The following is a 17,211-nucleotide window of genomic DNA, read 5'->3' as shown; positions in this document are numbered from 1 at the left end:
GGCCGTTCCCAACAGAGAAGCCCTCCAAGGAAGGCATGCTGGTGGAGCTGTGATCAAGCTCATGGAAGGTGTATGGGATGGCAAGGCACTGCCAGCCTGCTAGTAATATATAAACTTAATTTTGTAGGTCTACAGTAGAAAGACATTAGGGAACAGGGGACTGGAGACTGCAGAATGTAAAGCAATATTGTAAATCAGATAGGAATGAAGACTGATTTCAACTCACTAAACAAGGGGTTCCTTGGAGAGCAGTGTTATCCAGTGAAAGCTTCCATTAACTACTGGCATTTATCATCTGGATGGTTGGTTTCATGCACTGGGTATCTGGACGGTGAAATGTATCACTGAGAGGATATTCAGCACAGCCGGCAGCATTAACCACCACACCAGGGGTCTTTTCAGATAAGCTCACTCCAGCTCAAATTTAGAGGGGGGGGGGGAAAAGAGGGGGGTGGTAGAAGGAGGAGGAAGAAGAAAAAGGGGGGGTGGGGGGGGGGGGGGGGGAGAGAAGAGAGAGAAGAAGGGACAACACCATGCTCTGATACCAGTGTCCCATTCTGACACCAGCATCACCCCTCTGCTGTAGCAAAACTCCAGTGGAGGGGTGTGTGCGGAGGACCAGGGAGTAAGTCTGCTTCAAGAACTGACTGATTAGAGCCCATGGCAGAGGGGACACTCCTGCTACTCATACAGCTCCCCCTCCAGAAGCTGCCTGTACACAGAGCCTTGCATAACAACTAATTCCACAAGCGTTTCTTCAAAAACTAAAAACTTGCTCGCATGTTCAGAAAAATAGCTTGGGAGATTACCTGTAACAACAACAAAGGAGCTTCCCCTTTAGGCTTCAGGACAAGAACATCATTCCCTTTCCAATATTCCTTTTATGCAGGGGATGGTTCAGAACAGGGGCACAAACCAGAGAATCACATCACTGGTCAACAATAAAATTTCATATTTCTACCTGTTTGGTCCTTTGCTTCTGAAGGGCCGGGGGACTATGGGACTTTGATGAGTCTTGTCTAAAACAAGGATTCCATAAAACCAATTCTATAGTTTACTTCTTGATTTGGCACCAAAACCCCCATGGATTTAGGTTTGCCTTCTTGATGCCACTAAACAGGATTACATCAGCATATGTAAAATCAATGAGAATACACTGCTTTGAGGAAGATGTGGAATCATCTGCATTAATAGCTTTGGGCAATGCAATGTCTTTTCCACTCAGAACAGACACATGCCAATCCACAGTTCTTGGGAGCTTACATGTAACAGCTGACTTTAGCGGAGCACAGTACCACACAATCCTTCATGTGCTAGGGTGCATTAACACAAGAGCACCAGTTAAAAAGAAAGGCAGGATTTTCATATTATCCGGTGCACAGACGCACGAACGAAGCGTACTTAGACTGTCAGCTCTTTAGGGACTGTGTTTGTTATGTGTTCGTACAGCATCTAGCGCAAAAGGGCGCTCTCCACACCTGGGACTTGTGTGTGTGCTAACACAGTGTGACTAACAAACAATAACATAAGGAGTCAGACTACAGGAGGGCAGAGAGTCCTTCCCCAGCCTTCAACGTGCAAAGCACAGGCGCCTACATTCTGTTTTACGGCATGAAATACATTCACAGGGGGCCCAGTCCTCAGCTGGTATTAGTCAGTGGAGCTCCACTGAGATCACGACAACGCCCATTCACAGCATTTGGCTCAATGTATTTCAAATGGGCTGGACAAAGCACTACAGCAGAGGCTTTCAACCTTTTTTCTTGTGCGGACCCCTAAAAAATGTCATATGGAGGTGCAGACTCCTTTGGAAATCTTAGACAGTCTGCAGAGCCCCGGGGTCCATGGACCTCAGGTTGAAAACCACTGCACTACAGCCCAGTCATGCATTGGCAGGGGGCTGGATTTACTAAATGATGTGAGGGCTTTCCCCATCTGTAACGGCCTCAATTCCACAAAGTCACCTTTGAGCAAAGATTCTTTGCAGCATCCCCTTTGATCCCTACCCTACCCCACCTCACACAGATGCGCTGAGCACCCTGCACCTGGCGTTTCTTCTCACAGCCCAATTCTTTTTCTGCTCAGTGATAAACTGCAAGCATCTGAAAGCAAACCTAGTAAAGCATACTGGTTATACCCATGGATTTGTTCCCCTCTCTCTCCTCTGTCATTGGGAATGGCTTCTATTTGACAATGCAGCACCCTCCTTTGTCTCTGGCACAATTGAAAGTAACTCTTGGGCCGCGAGCAGGTAGGATCCCTATGAAGAACCCCACACACGCAACCTCAGCAGGGCGATGCACACAGAACCTTCACCGCTGCCCTTCAATGTGACGCCCTTTCTCTGGTTAACCCTCACTGCCTGCTCATTTATGTTCTATCTTGTGAGCCCACTCAGCTGAATTATTGATGCTGCTCTAAATACCAGGCAGTCTGTGAAAGAAGCAAGGCTGTTTTTAGTCAGGCTTTGACTCTTTGAGGTAAAGATCCAAGGGCATTTTTCCCCTGCTCTACAGCTCCGGTACATTTCAAGAATTAATTGGTTTAATAAAGGCAAACTCTCCTTCACGGTTTTCCTCCTGGCGCTTTTCTGAGGGAAGCAGTCTGAGAACTGGGTGTGTAACCTTGGCAATAGACCCCCAGAGAGTGTAATAGTTTGTGAGCTGAAGGAGAGCTCTGTGTAGCTCGAAAGCTTCTCTTCCACCACCAGAAGCCCATCCAATAAAAGATAGGACCTCACCCACCGTGTCTCCCTCACTGTTCGCAATGTAATTGAATACAGATGTGTTCAATGGTACTTTTCTCCAATTACACATATAAACCTTAGCTGAAAACCAAGGTTTTTTGGGTGGAAATTCCTTTGTTTTTTGGCAGCCTCTGGCTTGCGATGATGCCGAACTCCTGCCATTCCTATGGAAAGCTCGGTGCCCTCTGCACTGGAATAGCTGACCCATACTCAGTCTCTCCCAGAGCTGTTTCCAGAACAGCCACGGCCTGCTCCCCATCCCCCTCACACTACCTCTGGCCTTAATTCCCCAATGCATATATGCCTGGCTCCAGCCCCCAGTTAGTCTTTGATCCATGACTTCAGCACCTCTGCTGCATTCAACCCTTCTCTATAGGACAGAACCAGCTCCAGCTCCAAACAGCCCTTCCCCAAGGCCACTCTCCTCCCTCTGCTACGCTTTAGGATGTAGCCCAGTCGGAGAGCCCAGCTCAAACACCAGAAAAGTGAGGGCACAAGGAATCAGAACTACAACTCCCACAAGGCACCACTGGCAAATATAACTTGAGGTTGAACAGATTTGAACAGTTTCAATCCGGGAACATTGAAATGTTTCATTTCGATCCAAGTCATGGAAATGAACCGTTTCCATGTTTCCAAACTGAAACTTTTTGGAACACTTTATTCTGTGAACGATTTCGATATTTGGCGTTTTCATTGCAACTGCAGATGGAAACAAACTTCAAAATGTTCCATGGGATGGAAATTCTGATTCTCTTTCCGCGCTTATCGCCCTCCGGAACCGGAGGCCGTGCTGCTGAGCGGGTTAAAACACAAAGCGCCAGTTGTCCAAGTGAGGCAGGTGTGTTAGATATTTGGTGAATCCGACACCCTTATATACCATGCACCCAAGAAGCTCCCGTAGCTCAGGCCTCCAACATTCCTTCGCACAGGCAGATACGGCTACCGCAAGGATAAGCCAGCGTGTGAGACTAGCAACGATCGCACACATTTCTGACATGTAACATGCTCCATTTCCACTCGTTAGGGCTATTGCCACATGGTGACATTCCTAATTATAGGCCTGTTGCTTCCATTTAGCATTTCTATTGGGTTTGCCGTAAGCACACCTGCCCTGAAAGCAGGATGGCGTCTCTCGTATTGGTGAATTATCTGGGAGTCAAAGTTCGGGAGAACAGCTTCTGCGGAGAAGCGCCACAGCAGAAACATTATAGCTGGGGGAAGGGCAGGATGAACCTGGAGTCATCCATGCCTGGGATGAACCGGAGCCAGAAAATCCCATAGAATATCAGGGTTGGAAGGGACCTCATGAGGTCATCTAGTCCAACCCCCTGCTCAAAGCAGGACCAATCCCCAGACAGATTTTTGCCCCAGATCCCTAAGCGTCCCCCTCAAGGATTGAACTCACAACCCTGGGTTTAGCAGGCCAATGCTCAAACCACTGAGCTCTCCCTCCCCCCGGCCTGTTGGAGACCAAGCAGCTCACTCAGTGGAGGAACGGGCTGGTCTCTGATGGGCAAGGGTAGAATCAAGGCTCCTACAGCAGCATGTTCTGAGCCCCAGTCGCTGGGAGGTCACCGGAAGCAAGTGATGCTGTGGGCAAATGGAAGAGGCAAAGGAGTTGGGGAAATTTCTCTGCAAAGCGCCGCATGACCCCAGCACCTAGTAAGCTAAACCAGCAACGGCCTCCATCGCCACCTGGCAGCTGCCCATCGCCGGTGTGTGTCACTCTGGGCCAGGGCATGGCACAGCCAGCACTCGTTGCTCTACCCCCACTTCGGCCCACCAGTGCCAAGCAGCCTGAAAGCCAGTTTAGGATTATCTCCGTGGCATAAAGCTGGCAGGGTCACTCCTACACCTCCCACCATGCCAGCTGCTGCCGTAGGAAGCCTGGCTGAGGGGGAAGGAGTGGGGCAGATCACCAGCTGCAGCATCAGCTGCGTGACGCTAGCCACAGCATGGCATAGAGTAGACTACAGGCTTCTCTGATCCTCCGCGGGGAATGGGCTTGATGCTCAGCCACTCTAGGACCTCGGGAGCACGAAGGCCATCTTGGCACCACACCTCCAGCCCGGTCCTGAGCTGCACTTGGCAATAGCCAGGAGCCAGCAGCGTTTTGTTCAGACGTCGGAGGCGCCCAGCTGACACCAAGAGACCCTCGGTTATAATGGGTCAGACGGAAAAGCAAAGAAACTGACCAGCCCCAGCCTGCTCCTCCCCCAGCTCCTGTCCACAGAAACACTTCCAGTGATGGCAGCAAGGACAGGAGAGATGGCTCACTCCAGAGTCAGACCCCAAACTGAGGTGGGAGTTGGGGTAACTTTAATGAAGAGGCTGATTAGAGCCTGAAGTTGCCAGAGAAGGAGTCCACAAGGCCAAGCGCTGCTCTGCCATCACAGCGTGTGATTTTTCAGAGTACATTTGGTCGGCGTTAGTCATCTGTCTGAAATCAGTAACGTGTGCCCAGATAGGATTTCACATTGGAAGCCGGTTTTGGTCAGTGTCTGCTGCTTCCAGCATCCAAACAGCTCCGAGCTCTTCTTCGCCACAAGCAAAGGGGGCAGCTGGGAGACAGGGCTGGAAGTGCTTTAGGCATGCATACTTAATCCATGGGTCGGAATGAATCAGAGGCCACCAGGGTCCTAGGTGGGCCCGCTAGGTAGCCAATTACCTGGACCAAATGCAAGTGGAACCACAGTAGAGTAAATCTTTGTACTGCGGCCAAGCTAGCAGCAGGGCTCCCTCTGACTGCCCAAACCAGCAACAAGGAGGAAAAAAGCCCCACTGGAAAGCGAAAATATCAAGGCCTGATTTTCAGAAGTGACGAGTGATTTTTAGGTGCCCAACTTGGGACGTGTCAAAGAGGCCTGACCTGAAGTGCTGAGCTCCCACTCTCTGGGGAAAACAAAAACAAAAACACGGGCTCTTTAAGATGCCTCTGGTTGCGCTCCCAAAAATCACCAGTCACCTTTAGAAATCCTATCATTCCAGGCCCCAGCCAAGATACTCCCTGGTGCTAGCAGCTGTTCACACACCTACTGAGAGGCAGACTAGACTCTGCTACCTCTCCAAGTGCCTAGGCTTTAATTTCAGAAAGAAGCAGGAGAAGGTACCAAATAAATGAGAACCTCCTCTTTGTTCCTTTGTGCGCACTGGCCAGTGAAAAATCCTGCCCCAATTTCAACCCCTGGGGTTCGAAAGCAAACCCTGCTAACACAGAGTGATAGTTACAAGAGGGGAGAATGACTAGTTCTGTACTGCGCAGTTGTTCTCCGGCTTGGCAATTGATTCCCCATTTATAGCGAGCCCAATGCTTAAATCTCTCTACCCCAAATGCTCCCATAACTAAATAAGCACAAAGGAGACGTATAAGCCGATTAACTCTTCTAATGCTCTCATGACCCAGAAGATGAGCTCTTTTAAGCAAACCTTCCCCACAAACTGGTTTCTGTGCTGGAGCCTGTGGAAGGAGGTAAGGGAAGTTTTTCCAAAGCAAATGCATCACAGAGATGCCGGGAAAGGGCCCCTTTTTGGCAAGAGCCAGGCATACAGAAAACTAAATTGCCCTAGGGGAATTATCCAGGAAATGCCTGCAGTGCCAGAGCAGGCAGGGAGCAAAATGGATTCGTGCAGCGAGGCTGCCACCAGAGGAACTAGCTACTAAGACTGTAATGAAGAGCAAAACCTCAACTACCTCCCAAAAGCAAGAGTCGTCCATTTCTCCCTCATGAGCCACTAACCTGCTTCCACCTAACCCAAGTAGAGTCCACATGCATGACAGGCCCTTGGGGGAGAAAGACAGCATTGGTCTATGATCCATGCTAAGATGAGCTCCATCTCCCAGGGATGACCTACCCCATTCTCCCAGGCCAGGCAGCGAGCTGAGCAGAACTATCAGCCTCACACTTGTTTTCTCATTTATTTCCACCTACCCTCCCGCCTTCCAGCAGCTGTTGCTAATTTACTCATTCCACCCACCCATGCTCCCTCTAGCAGCTGCTAACTCATAATTTACCCTGTTCATAGAAAGGTGGGTGCAGAGGAGAGGAGAAACCGAGGCTGCATCATCAGAACAAAGAGGGATGCTCCAGAATGCCAGCTGCCACTTGCATTCTATGTGATAGGCACAATGTAAGAACTTAGATGGATTCCTGCAACCAAATGAGCTGAAGTGTCCGTTCCACCTCTCAGCCATTCACCCTCCAACAGAGCAGTGAAAGGAGAGGTAGACTAGATGGCCCCCCAGGGGCCAGCACAGGACTCTTCCTTACAGCGGGTTTGTCTAGGGCTTTGTCCAGCCTAGGGCTTTCCCTGCGGAGGCGACTGCATGATCTTCTGGCTCGCACAGTCAGTAAGGAGCAGAGGAAATGAAGGAAGCCAGAATCATTCTTCGGCAGCAGAGATCTGCAGTGCAGCTCTGGCCGGAGGCACCTTTCCTGATCACAGCACAAACTTTTTGCAGCTAGAGAGCACCCCCATTTACAGTCAAGGAAGGGCTGCTCTCCCCTGGGCATTGGCACCCTGCTCATCACCACAGTACCTTCATGAGAACAAGAGTTATAAACACACAAGGGGAAAACAGGCCTCCTTGCTGGGAACAACAGCTGGTCTCTGCAATAGGGAACACAAGCGACCAGTTCCTTCACTGAGAATTGCAATCTACAGGGCAGTTCCTTGGCTAGGGCTAATTGTCAGAGCCCTTTGAGTCAGTGGAGCTAGGATGATTTCCACAACAGGACCTGGCCACCAGCTGTTGTGAAACACAAACAGAGAAATAAGAATCCATATTACAAAGGTGCACTGCAGATAAATCCACTCACCCTCCAGCTGTCATTCCCCATCCCATCAGGAAGTAGTTCTAACTAAGGGGCAGTCATTGGAGGAATTTCCCACAGGGAAAGCAGGCAAAGGCTGAGAAATATCTAGCCAACTTAAGGAAGAAAAAAAGTTGCCAACTCACAGCTCACTAAAGGAGTCGTTTATTGCTGAATACACACCGTGCCCTGTCCTTTAGCCTTTCAATTCCAACGAGAGCCTACCGCTTCGAGAATACTATGCTCTATAAAAATGCCACAGAAAGGGCTGGGTCCAGCAGTATCTTTTGAGAGGCTTTCCCCTGCAATCACGATATATACACCTAGCTGCCTTACAAACGAGAGCCGATTCTAATTGCCGCCCTCTTCATTTTCTGCATCTAAATAGCAAGGAGCGCAGCCACCTCAGGAATGAGACTAAGCTCTGTCTGCAGTAACTGGGATGTCGCAGAAATACAGAGGTGTAGGGAGTTTCCATGGAGAGGTGGAGATTTAAAAATACCCATAATACGTTAAAAGGAGTGAGAATGCAAGGTTCCCTCTCAGACTAATTCCCTCACTTGGTGCTGGTAGGTATTAGGGATATGGAGCAGAATTCAGTGCATAATTTGAAGCTCTGGATAATATGCAAAAAGCATCCCAGAGCACCAGGGAAATGGAAATCAGCTAAATTAAACCCATTTAAACTCCATTTCATACCGCCAGGGCTATAAAGAGTGACAGCCCTTTAAGAGAGAGGGTTTTGCAGAGACGAGTCAGCAAACCCTTTCATACAGCACTTGAAGGGGGAGATTAAACAGCGGGGGAGGATGCTGACTATTGCAGCGCAGAGTAAGATTGGAAGTGGATCACAGAGAGCAAAATGCCAGGAGGAGACTGCAGACGAGGTGGCAGCTGGATCTCAACCCGTTCATTAGCTCCTTGGTTTTAAAGCAGACATTTCATTCTCTGCAGCACTTTCCTTCCTGTTACAGTGAAACAACAAGTAAAATATTATAAGGGACAGGGTTTGCTCCCACTGGGTGAAAATGAGGATGATGGGGAAGGAGGGTTGACTTGGGAGCTCCTTTGCTTTCAGATATTTTTCCCCATTGATCTTGGGGCGGGGGGAAGAGGGATAAATGTGCCCCTGATTTTTGATCCCCTTCCTTAATGGTCCAGTAAAGGATCTCGATTTTAAACAGAACGACAAATTAATTGTTAGCAGCAAGACGCTGTATTGCATATTACTAGAAAGATGTGACTCTCTCTTCCTATGGAATTGTGGGATAGTAAAATATGGACTGTCCTTGTAAAGGGAAATCTTTCATACCAAGTTCGTACACAAAAGCGGCACCAAAAAAAGGATAGTTATTTAGAAATGTGGTCAGTGTGCTCAGAGGAGGTGGGCTCCCTTGCCAGGAAACCAGAATATTTAGGCAGGTTCTTTGAACATTAACTTAACCGGGATCAGATTATGTCCTATGTAGAACGTTAACATTTTATTGCAATTTTGCCTTAATAAGCACAAATAAAATAATTAGCGAACCCTGTACAAGCGTATTGTGAGCTCTTTGGGGCAGGGACTTGCTCCTTCTATCTGAACACACTAGACAGACATGGGGTAAGGAGTGAAATGGAGGCACAGAGAGGGGAAATGACCTGGCCAAGGCGCACCAGTGGTCAGAGGCCAAGCCAGGAATAGAACCCAGGTCTCTCCTGACTCGCAGTCCCGTGACCTAGTTGCTAGTCCCACAGCCTGTACCATTAGCCTGTTGCGGTTCAGTGTGGTATTAGTTACAAGGTGTCGTGTCTCCAAGGTAACCTACGAGAAGGAATGAAGAGTTAAGTTGTACATATGTCCACTTCCTTCCTTCCTCTGCCAGGGAACTTGCTGGACTGTAGCCACAATGGCACGAGCAGCACAGGGTTAACCATGAATTCTAGCTGGCAATAATTACACCTTGGAGCCTGCCTGTCTGTGTGATCCCTGCAGCTCTCTTAAGAGCCACTCTCAAATCACTCCAATTTCACAGTCCTAGCTCAGGATCCGCTTACCCTGCAGACTAAAAAGCCAATGGAAAGCGAGGAGAAACCCAGCTCTTTGACTCCATCCTAACCGAGCTTGGCTGGAGTGTCTCCTCTACTCACTGCTTCTTGGATGCAAAGGAGTCATCGGAAGAGCAGCCCCCTACACACAGGCATGCGGTGCTCAGATCACTTCTCTCTCACGTTTGCTCAGCTTGCAAGTCACAGGGAGTTATTTTCTGAAAACCACTTGATTGCCTAGCAGGGTAAGTGTGAACGCACCTAGACTGACGAACTGTGGAATGAGCAATGAAGCGCTCCCTATATGGCAAAAAGAGGAGCAATTCATTTCAGCCTTGTTTACTACAAGTCTTTGAACCTATTAGGACTCCACAGAGCTACAGACTTTGGCTTTTAACACTTCTGATGTCAGTATTAAGCCAGGACTGCAATTCCCCCCCCCCCCCCCCCCCATCCTTTTGGCTTGTTTTTTACTTTAAAAAGCCCAGCAATGCCAAGTCTGGTTTTGCTGCATGACTTACGAGATGGCCGGGTATGGATTGCGAACCCCCAACCGTGGGAGAAGGGACAGGGCTTCAAAGCTTCAGATTCTCTCCTAACTCTTTCTCAGGAGAGTAAGTTCAATAGATGTTACCAACAACAAAGAGTCTAAAAAACTCTCTTCCCCATCAATCAAGTTACCCCTGCAGGATGTCTGATGCCGTGACCTTACCTGCTCCACGAATGGTTCCAGGAAAACAGGTCAGGCAACATCTGAATTTGTAACGTAAACAGGATAAAAGCCTCTTTTGAGACATACGTGTCAGAACAGCCAAAAAAGGAGCACAACCCTTCATTTCTTCCTCCCTTTCAGCTCACCCCAGTAAGTGGCTGGCAGAGTCCAGTGCAGAGGCTACGGTTTCAAATCGCTATGGTTCCTGGGGGTTGGAAGTTCACCACAGTGATCTCCACTCAGAAGGGAGTCTCGGGTTTTCAATCTCCCCACTCCCAGGCACCCACTCTGAGCTCTCGCCCCAACAGCCAGGGCTCCCATCGTAAGTTCCCGCTGACAACAGCTGGCTTTGCCACATGCACAACCCTCTCACTGGGGAGGACAAACAGCCCCAAGGCTCTTCTCACTAGTTACAGGCACTTAGATGTCCCCCAGCACCACAGTATCTGGGCATCTCACAATCTTTAATGTATTCATCCTCAAACCCCCCGTGAGGTGAAGGAGGGGAGAGGAACAGTCCTGGCCTCAAAGTCCTTTCAATCTAAAGGAAGGAATATTATCCCCATTTTACAGATCACTGAGGCACAGAGAAGAGACTTGCCACAGGGAATCAGAGCCAGAAACGTGAGCCCAGATCTCCTGGGTCCCAGCCTGGTCCATTAAACATATGGCCCGTCTTCCCCTCCTCACACACACACACCTTCCTCAGCAACAGAACCTGACCTTCACCCCCCAGGCATCGGGGGGGGGGGAACTGGCATTAGCATCTTTGCCCCTTGCAATTAAGGTACCAAGAAAATTAAGGCAGAAAAACAGAAACCAGAGTATAAAAATGGGAAGACATGTTTATTGTAAGACTTTCCTCCTTAAAATGCTCACTTCTCCCCTCCCCCACAGAAGAGTTCACACATCACAGGCTAGTAAGCCACTTCCCTGACTCAGGGTAGCACATCCCAGGAGGTAGAGGGCATGGCTCAGAGCTGCAGTAGTCTGGCTCACCCTCACTATACACACAAGTGACACACCTGATACAAGAGGGCAGATTACAGCAGGATAAAGGCCAGGCCTTTTTTCCCTTTCTCTGGTGCTTTAACATCAGGGAGAGGTTCTTGTAGGTCAGTCAAGGTGTCTTTACAAGAACAGTCCCGCAAACTCTGCAAACGCAATCCTGGGTCTTCCATATTCCCCTGAACCGCAACATGCATTCCACTGAGTAACACCGATTTCCTGTCAACAAGACCCTCTCTTCCCATGGGATGGACCCTCTCTTCCCATTATTGGAAAATGGCCCAAACACAGATTGATCTGGCCCCTAAAACATTAACCCCCCCTCCATTCACTCTCATGAACGTTGCGTTGAGTGAACCAAATCACGGTGGGCAACCACTCTCTGTCCCAAAACAGGCATGATTTCCCCATAGCAGCAGGATTCAGTTCCCATTTAGTTCTGACTGCATCCCCCATCCCATGCACATTTACATGTTATACCTATTACAGAACTAATCTGGATACTACAGGCAGCCAGCCAGCCATGCCCTAAAGCAAACATGGGAGGCACCTGTTACCTGAAACCCGCCCAAGAATGAAATGTCAGATTCAGAGTGCTGCTCCCAGTGGTAGTTTAGAAGTTACATTGTTTTAAATCACCTGGGGGGGAGGGGAAACTTATGCAGAAGTTCCTGAAATTAATCAACCCTAGGACACTTGCATTTGTTCGTGGTCTGTGCTAATCAAATCCCTAAAGAACAGTCTCCAAGGAAAGTGAAGGATACCGGAGTACTGTGTTCCTTTGTCATTTGGAAGACAAGTCCCTCCACACATGCTGTGCGCTATTAGAAAGAAGTTCAATGTTTGTTGTTCAGCAGAAGCTCAGTAATTGGCAAAATAACCAGGCCTCAGCAGGCAGTTTCGGAGAAACAGGTTTCTGTTTAATCCTCATTTTCTGCTGCTGCTCTGATCAGGCTGCACACTAACCCTCTGAATTTTACTTTCCATTGATAATCTATTCATGAGGTTTTTTTGAAAACACTACATCTTAACTTAGAGAGCACCTGAGCAGACACTTCCCTCTCCCCCCAAACACTGGCCAATTTCAATACTGCTATTCCAAAACCTGAGGGCTACGGAGAAACAGACTGGAATTACATCTGCTACTGGGAGAAAGCGCTGGATAGCAGCCAAGACACTGGAGATGATGTATCCTCCAGCATTCTTCATATCATCCTTTGGCTGGGAGAGTTAGGGCTAGATTTTTAAAAGTATTTAGGCACTGCTGCATTCAGTGTTGCAACACCTAACTGATTTAGGAGGCTAAATATCATATTTTTTAAGGGATGGATGCACGTAAAAGCCAAAATTCCATTGATAGTTGATGGGATTTAGGCACTTAGGAGCCTAAGTCACTTTTGAAAATGAGACAGGTTCCTCAATCAGTTAGGCATTGCAAGCTGTGTACAGCAACACCTAAATACCTTTAAAAATCGGGGCCTCTGAGTTTTCCAAACTCAGCTGAGAAGGATCATCCCTGAACATGATGAAAATCTGAAGACCCACTCTATCTTATTCTCTCCTTTACCAACCATCCATCCACCCACACTTAACTATGTCACCGCTGCTTCCCCGTGTGTCTCTGCAGGATAGTGCCCATCCCTCTAGCACAGAACGACTAGACAGGACAATTATGGGTCGCTTAAGACACAGTATTGAAGATCCTACAGGAACGCACTGGCCCTGTGAAATGTCAGTGGGCACTCCCTGGATAAGAAGAAAGCTTTTTATGTACTTTCTACTGATAATGAGACAAACTGCTTACATTCCACTCCGGGCCGGCGTTAGACTCGCTGGGGCCCAGGGCAGTAACTAAGGAGCGGGCCCCCACCCCGCTGAAGCCAAAGCCCGAGCCCCGCCACGCATAACTTAGCTTTGCAGGGCCCCTGTGGCATGGGGCCAGAGATGACCCGTGCCTGCCAACAGTGGGCAGAGTGAGGGCATCTGGCTTCAGCAGTATAATTGAGCATCTCAACCCGTGTGAGCGTGCTCAGTACAAGCCAAGCAGCAAATCTCCAGGGGCGGGGGGGGGGGGGAGACGCACGTGACCCCGCATGTCCCCCCACACGCATTGCCTCTGCATGAGGCCCCGGGCAATTGCTCTGCTTGCTACCCTTGAACGCCAGCCCTGATTCCACTGTAAAAATTCTGTGTCTCATAAACCCAGGGCACTGCCTTTGTGTTGACTTTCCGTCCTCAATATTAGCCAGAAATTACAAACACCGTGTACAGGTTTGGCATGTGACCGACGAGCAACCTACTGAAGCCACAGAAATCAGCACTTCCACAGACAAAATACATTCACTCTTGGAACTGAAGTAGCTCTCACAGGGCTGCTGTATGTGCATTAAAACACTCTGAAATTCAGAGCCAAGGCTCTGCAACTACCTATCTATTTTTTATTCTATTCCTATGCACTGTGCCACAGCCTAGAAATCAGCCACTGGGCTTTTTGCAAATGAACACAGCACACACACGAACTTCAGATCCTACAATACAAGCTCCTTCACCGAACTTGCCACTGCTGAAAGACAACAGCAGAGGTTACGATCTTGGGCAAAAAGTCCACTTCATTTCTTTAAGAGGAAAACGGGGGAAACCTCTTTTAATCGTTGTCGCTGACAATTCTACTCTCTCAAGGTGAGTAATTTCAGGGAGTAATTTTTTTTTTTGAGTACATATTTTGTTCATGATCAGTCGTCATAACACAGAGTGGATGAGCAATTTTTGTGCTTGGGCTGGCACAGCTTTAAACAAAGCTACGTTACAGGCTATGCTGTCAGGCTCCTCCCAGCTCAAGGACCTGCCCCAGTGCGGGATGAATACTCTCCCACTAGTCTGAAAATAGACCCATGGGTACAAGCATCTTATAATATTTCAGCAAACAGAACCACCCAAGTGTAAAGATTTACAGCCAATAGCACTAATTGCCAGTGACTCCTGCCTACCTGAACACATTACTAACAGAGAACTCGGCTTTTTATTCAATTATCAAAGGCATGGCTTACAAAGCCTGTGAGACATAACTTCGACATGATTACTATGTATTTATTCTCCCTCTGCATAAGTCACCTTCTACGCATTCAAAGGTTAGCTGGAGGGCTGCAGGGTCTGATCCTGCATGCATGGACACTTCCTCCATTGAGGAATCCCATTTAGGTCATTGGGATTCCAGGAAGGAGTAAGGTCCAGCATGTGAGGATAAATATATAGGATCAAACCCATAGGGAAAGTCGCTAGCCATTCCATTGCTACATTAGCCCACTTCATAATGACCAGCGCACCATGAGGCACTGTCCTGGCCTCTGCGCAATAAGAAAACGGTGGGAAAGGAAGAAAGCAGCCTGAGCTGGAACATCTACATTGCAATTCAACAGCCCTACGGCCTGAGCCCTACGAGCCCGAGTCAGCTGGCACTGGCCAGCCACAGGTGTCTAACTGCAGTGTAGACATCCCCGAAGTGTACATCTACACCGCCACAGCAGCGAGCCTCCCAGCCCAGGCTGATGGACTTGGGCTTGCGCTCTACAAATAGCTGCGTAGACAGAGCTTTAAAGTTGCGGCTTGTCCCTCTCCGTAGGCTTCAAGAGCCCGAGTTCCAGCCTGAGCCACAACTCCAAAGCGCAGTCTACAGAGCTATTTGTAGAGCGCTAGCACAAGCCCCGTTAACCTGAGTCCATAGACCCAGGCTGGGAGGCTCGCTGCCATGGGCTGTGTAGACATATCCCTGAAGGGTCAGATTCTGCCACCCTTCTTCCTGCTGGATAGTACCTTAGTCCACAACTCAGAGTCAGGTCCTAGTCAACTTAAGGATGTCAGAAACAGATCCATATGCAGCACTGGCGAGGACAGACACCACTAACACAAAAACTTTTGTATAAACCCAAATTCTTCCCCAAACACCTTACACACACAAAGCCTCCTATCTCAGGAATGGGCACACAGTTTTTCCTGTGTAAACTAACCTGATTTTTAAGAAGTCCTACCAGTTTATACTGGTAAATTCACAACTTTTTAGTTAACCGGCAGAGGAAAATATTGGCCTCCTGTTCCCATGCGAGCCGTGTGGAGGCTAGCAATATTATGTCACTGGTTACATCTGAAATCTTATTACAGATCTGAAGGAGTTTTGCCGTGTCAACAACACGCCGGATGGTCCTCTCAGGGAGGCTCCTGGACAAACACTGGTCAAACATTCAGAAGCCCTAAACTATTCATATTAAAATTCACACTGCTTGTGTTTTATATTAACTTAAACATTCTTTATGCTGTCCATTAACAGCCATGTCTTCCTGGTCACACACAGCTATGCAAACATCTGTTTCGTCAGGAGCTTTCCTGGTTCTCTGAATAGATCCACACGTAGACAGAGACTGAAGCAGCTAGGGTCACTGGCGTACTACGTTCCAGCTGTGTAAGCACAATCTCCTCTCCTCTACGCTAGGGACTGAACACAAGGCTTGGGAAGGTTTATTTTCAGATTTAGATCGCTGAGGTTTAGATCATTTCTAACCGTGTACTTTAAGATTTTAGGGAAGGAAATAAGCTAAACCCAAGACTTGGTCACCATCCCATTTCTCAGCCATCCTCCTATAGGCAAAGGGGTCACAGATTTTCCAGACTCGGGCATTTTTTGACCAGCGCTGGTGCATTACTAGTCAGGAGCCATTGGCGTGGGGAGCCATTCCCACTGCTACAAATAATACGATCCTGGGAACAACAGAGCTTTAGGTTCCTGGCCCTCATTCCACCCTTCCCAGGCGTGGGAATCCCCCTGGGGCGCGACATCCCACTGAGAGGGACCCTTCTGTCCCGAAGAGAAGCAGGCAGCTCTGAGACGCTCTTCAGGGGAAGGCAGTTGCTCGTGCGACAGTACAGCTGAGAGGGGAGCGCAGGGACGAGTTCATACAATAGCCCTGTTCCAGCCGGGCTTCAGTGCAGTCTCCTGCCGAAAAGCACCTCACCCCCATCGCCTGCCCTCAGCGGAGGAGGAAGGGGCTGAGCCAGCACTGCTCTGATGTGTGTTTACCGGCCAGCCGGTCCTTCCCGGGGATGGGGATGGGGAGGGCAGCCCGCGCCCACGGGGGGCGAGACAGGGGCTCGCCTCGCGCCCCCCCCCCGGCTCTCTTGCACGAAGGGCGCACAAGGGGAAAGCGACCACAGCCAGCGCCCCTCTGCACAGCCAGTATCCTGCTGCACCAGGATGCACCCGCCCAGCCCCACTCCCTGCAGCCTCCCCATTGAATCAGCCCAACGCCCCCCCGTGCCCTGCAGCCTCGCCCCGCGCCGCGCCGCGGACCCCGCACCCTGGCGCAGGGCAGCCGGGCTCTCACCTGGTTTGCCGGCGCCGGGCCGCAGCAGGCAGGCTCCGAGGACGATCCCGGGCAAGAGGAGGGCTCCGAGCCGGGGGACAGGCGCTCTCCGGGCCGCCACCATCCTTCAGCAGCGCCGGGGACTCATCGCAGCGGGGTCCGGGCGGGCGCGGGGGCGGGAGGGGGGCGCGGGAGCTGCAGCCGGAGCGGCGAGGAGTCCGTGTGCCGGGCGGGGGCGGGGGCGGGGGCGGGCCAATCCCGGCGCCGCCCGCACAGCGCCGCCCCGGCATGCGCGCCCCGGGCTGGGAGAGCGGGGCCCACCCACCGCGCTGGGCACCGGGGCGCGCTGCAGGGGGCGGGACGGGAACAGGTGCCGGGCCCGGGGCGTCCCGGGAACCTCCCCCAGAACCGCAGCTCCCATTCCTGCCCTGCCCACCTCCCCAACTCACTGCTGCCCGGGGTCACCCCCTGGAGCTGCTGCGGTACGACATGGGACCTGCCCCCCAACTCACTGCTGCCCGGGGTCACCAGGGACCTGCCCCCCAACTCACT

The 17,211-nt window shown here is 50.1% G+C and overlaps 1 protein-coding gene across 1 annotated transcript in view; it reads right to left on the bottom strand.

Moving 5' to 3' along the window:
- The window catches only part of NPDC1 (neural proliferation, differentiation and control 1), a 111,520-nt gene extending 94,700 nt beyond the window's left edge, over positions 1-16,820 (bottom strand). Inside the window, exon 1 of the mRNA XM_024210180.2 lies at positions 16,681-16,820. Within this exon, the coding sequence (XP_024065948.1) occupies positions 16,681-16,783 (103 nt within the window). The 5' untranslated portion in view covers positions 16,784-16,820. The remainder of the gene's footprint in view (positions 1-16,680) is intronic.
- Between the last annotated feature and the right edge of the window lie 391 nt (positions 16,821-17,211).

Source organism: Terrapene carolina, unplaced genomic scaffold (assembly GCF_002925995.2).
Source record: "Terrapene carolina triunguis isolate 2854851 unplaced genomic scaffold, T_m_triunguis-2.0 Scaffold449, whole genome shotgun sequence".
Taxonomy (NCBI): domain Eukaryota; kingdom Metazoa; phylum Chordata; order Testudines; family Emydidae; genus Terrapene; species Terrapene triunguis.
The sequence above is the reverse complement of the archived record's forward strand: the minus strand, read 5'-3'. Positions and strand labels throughout refer to the sequence as shown.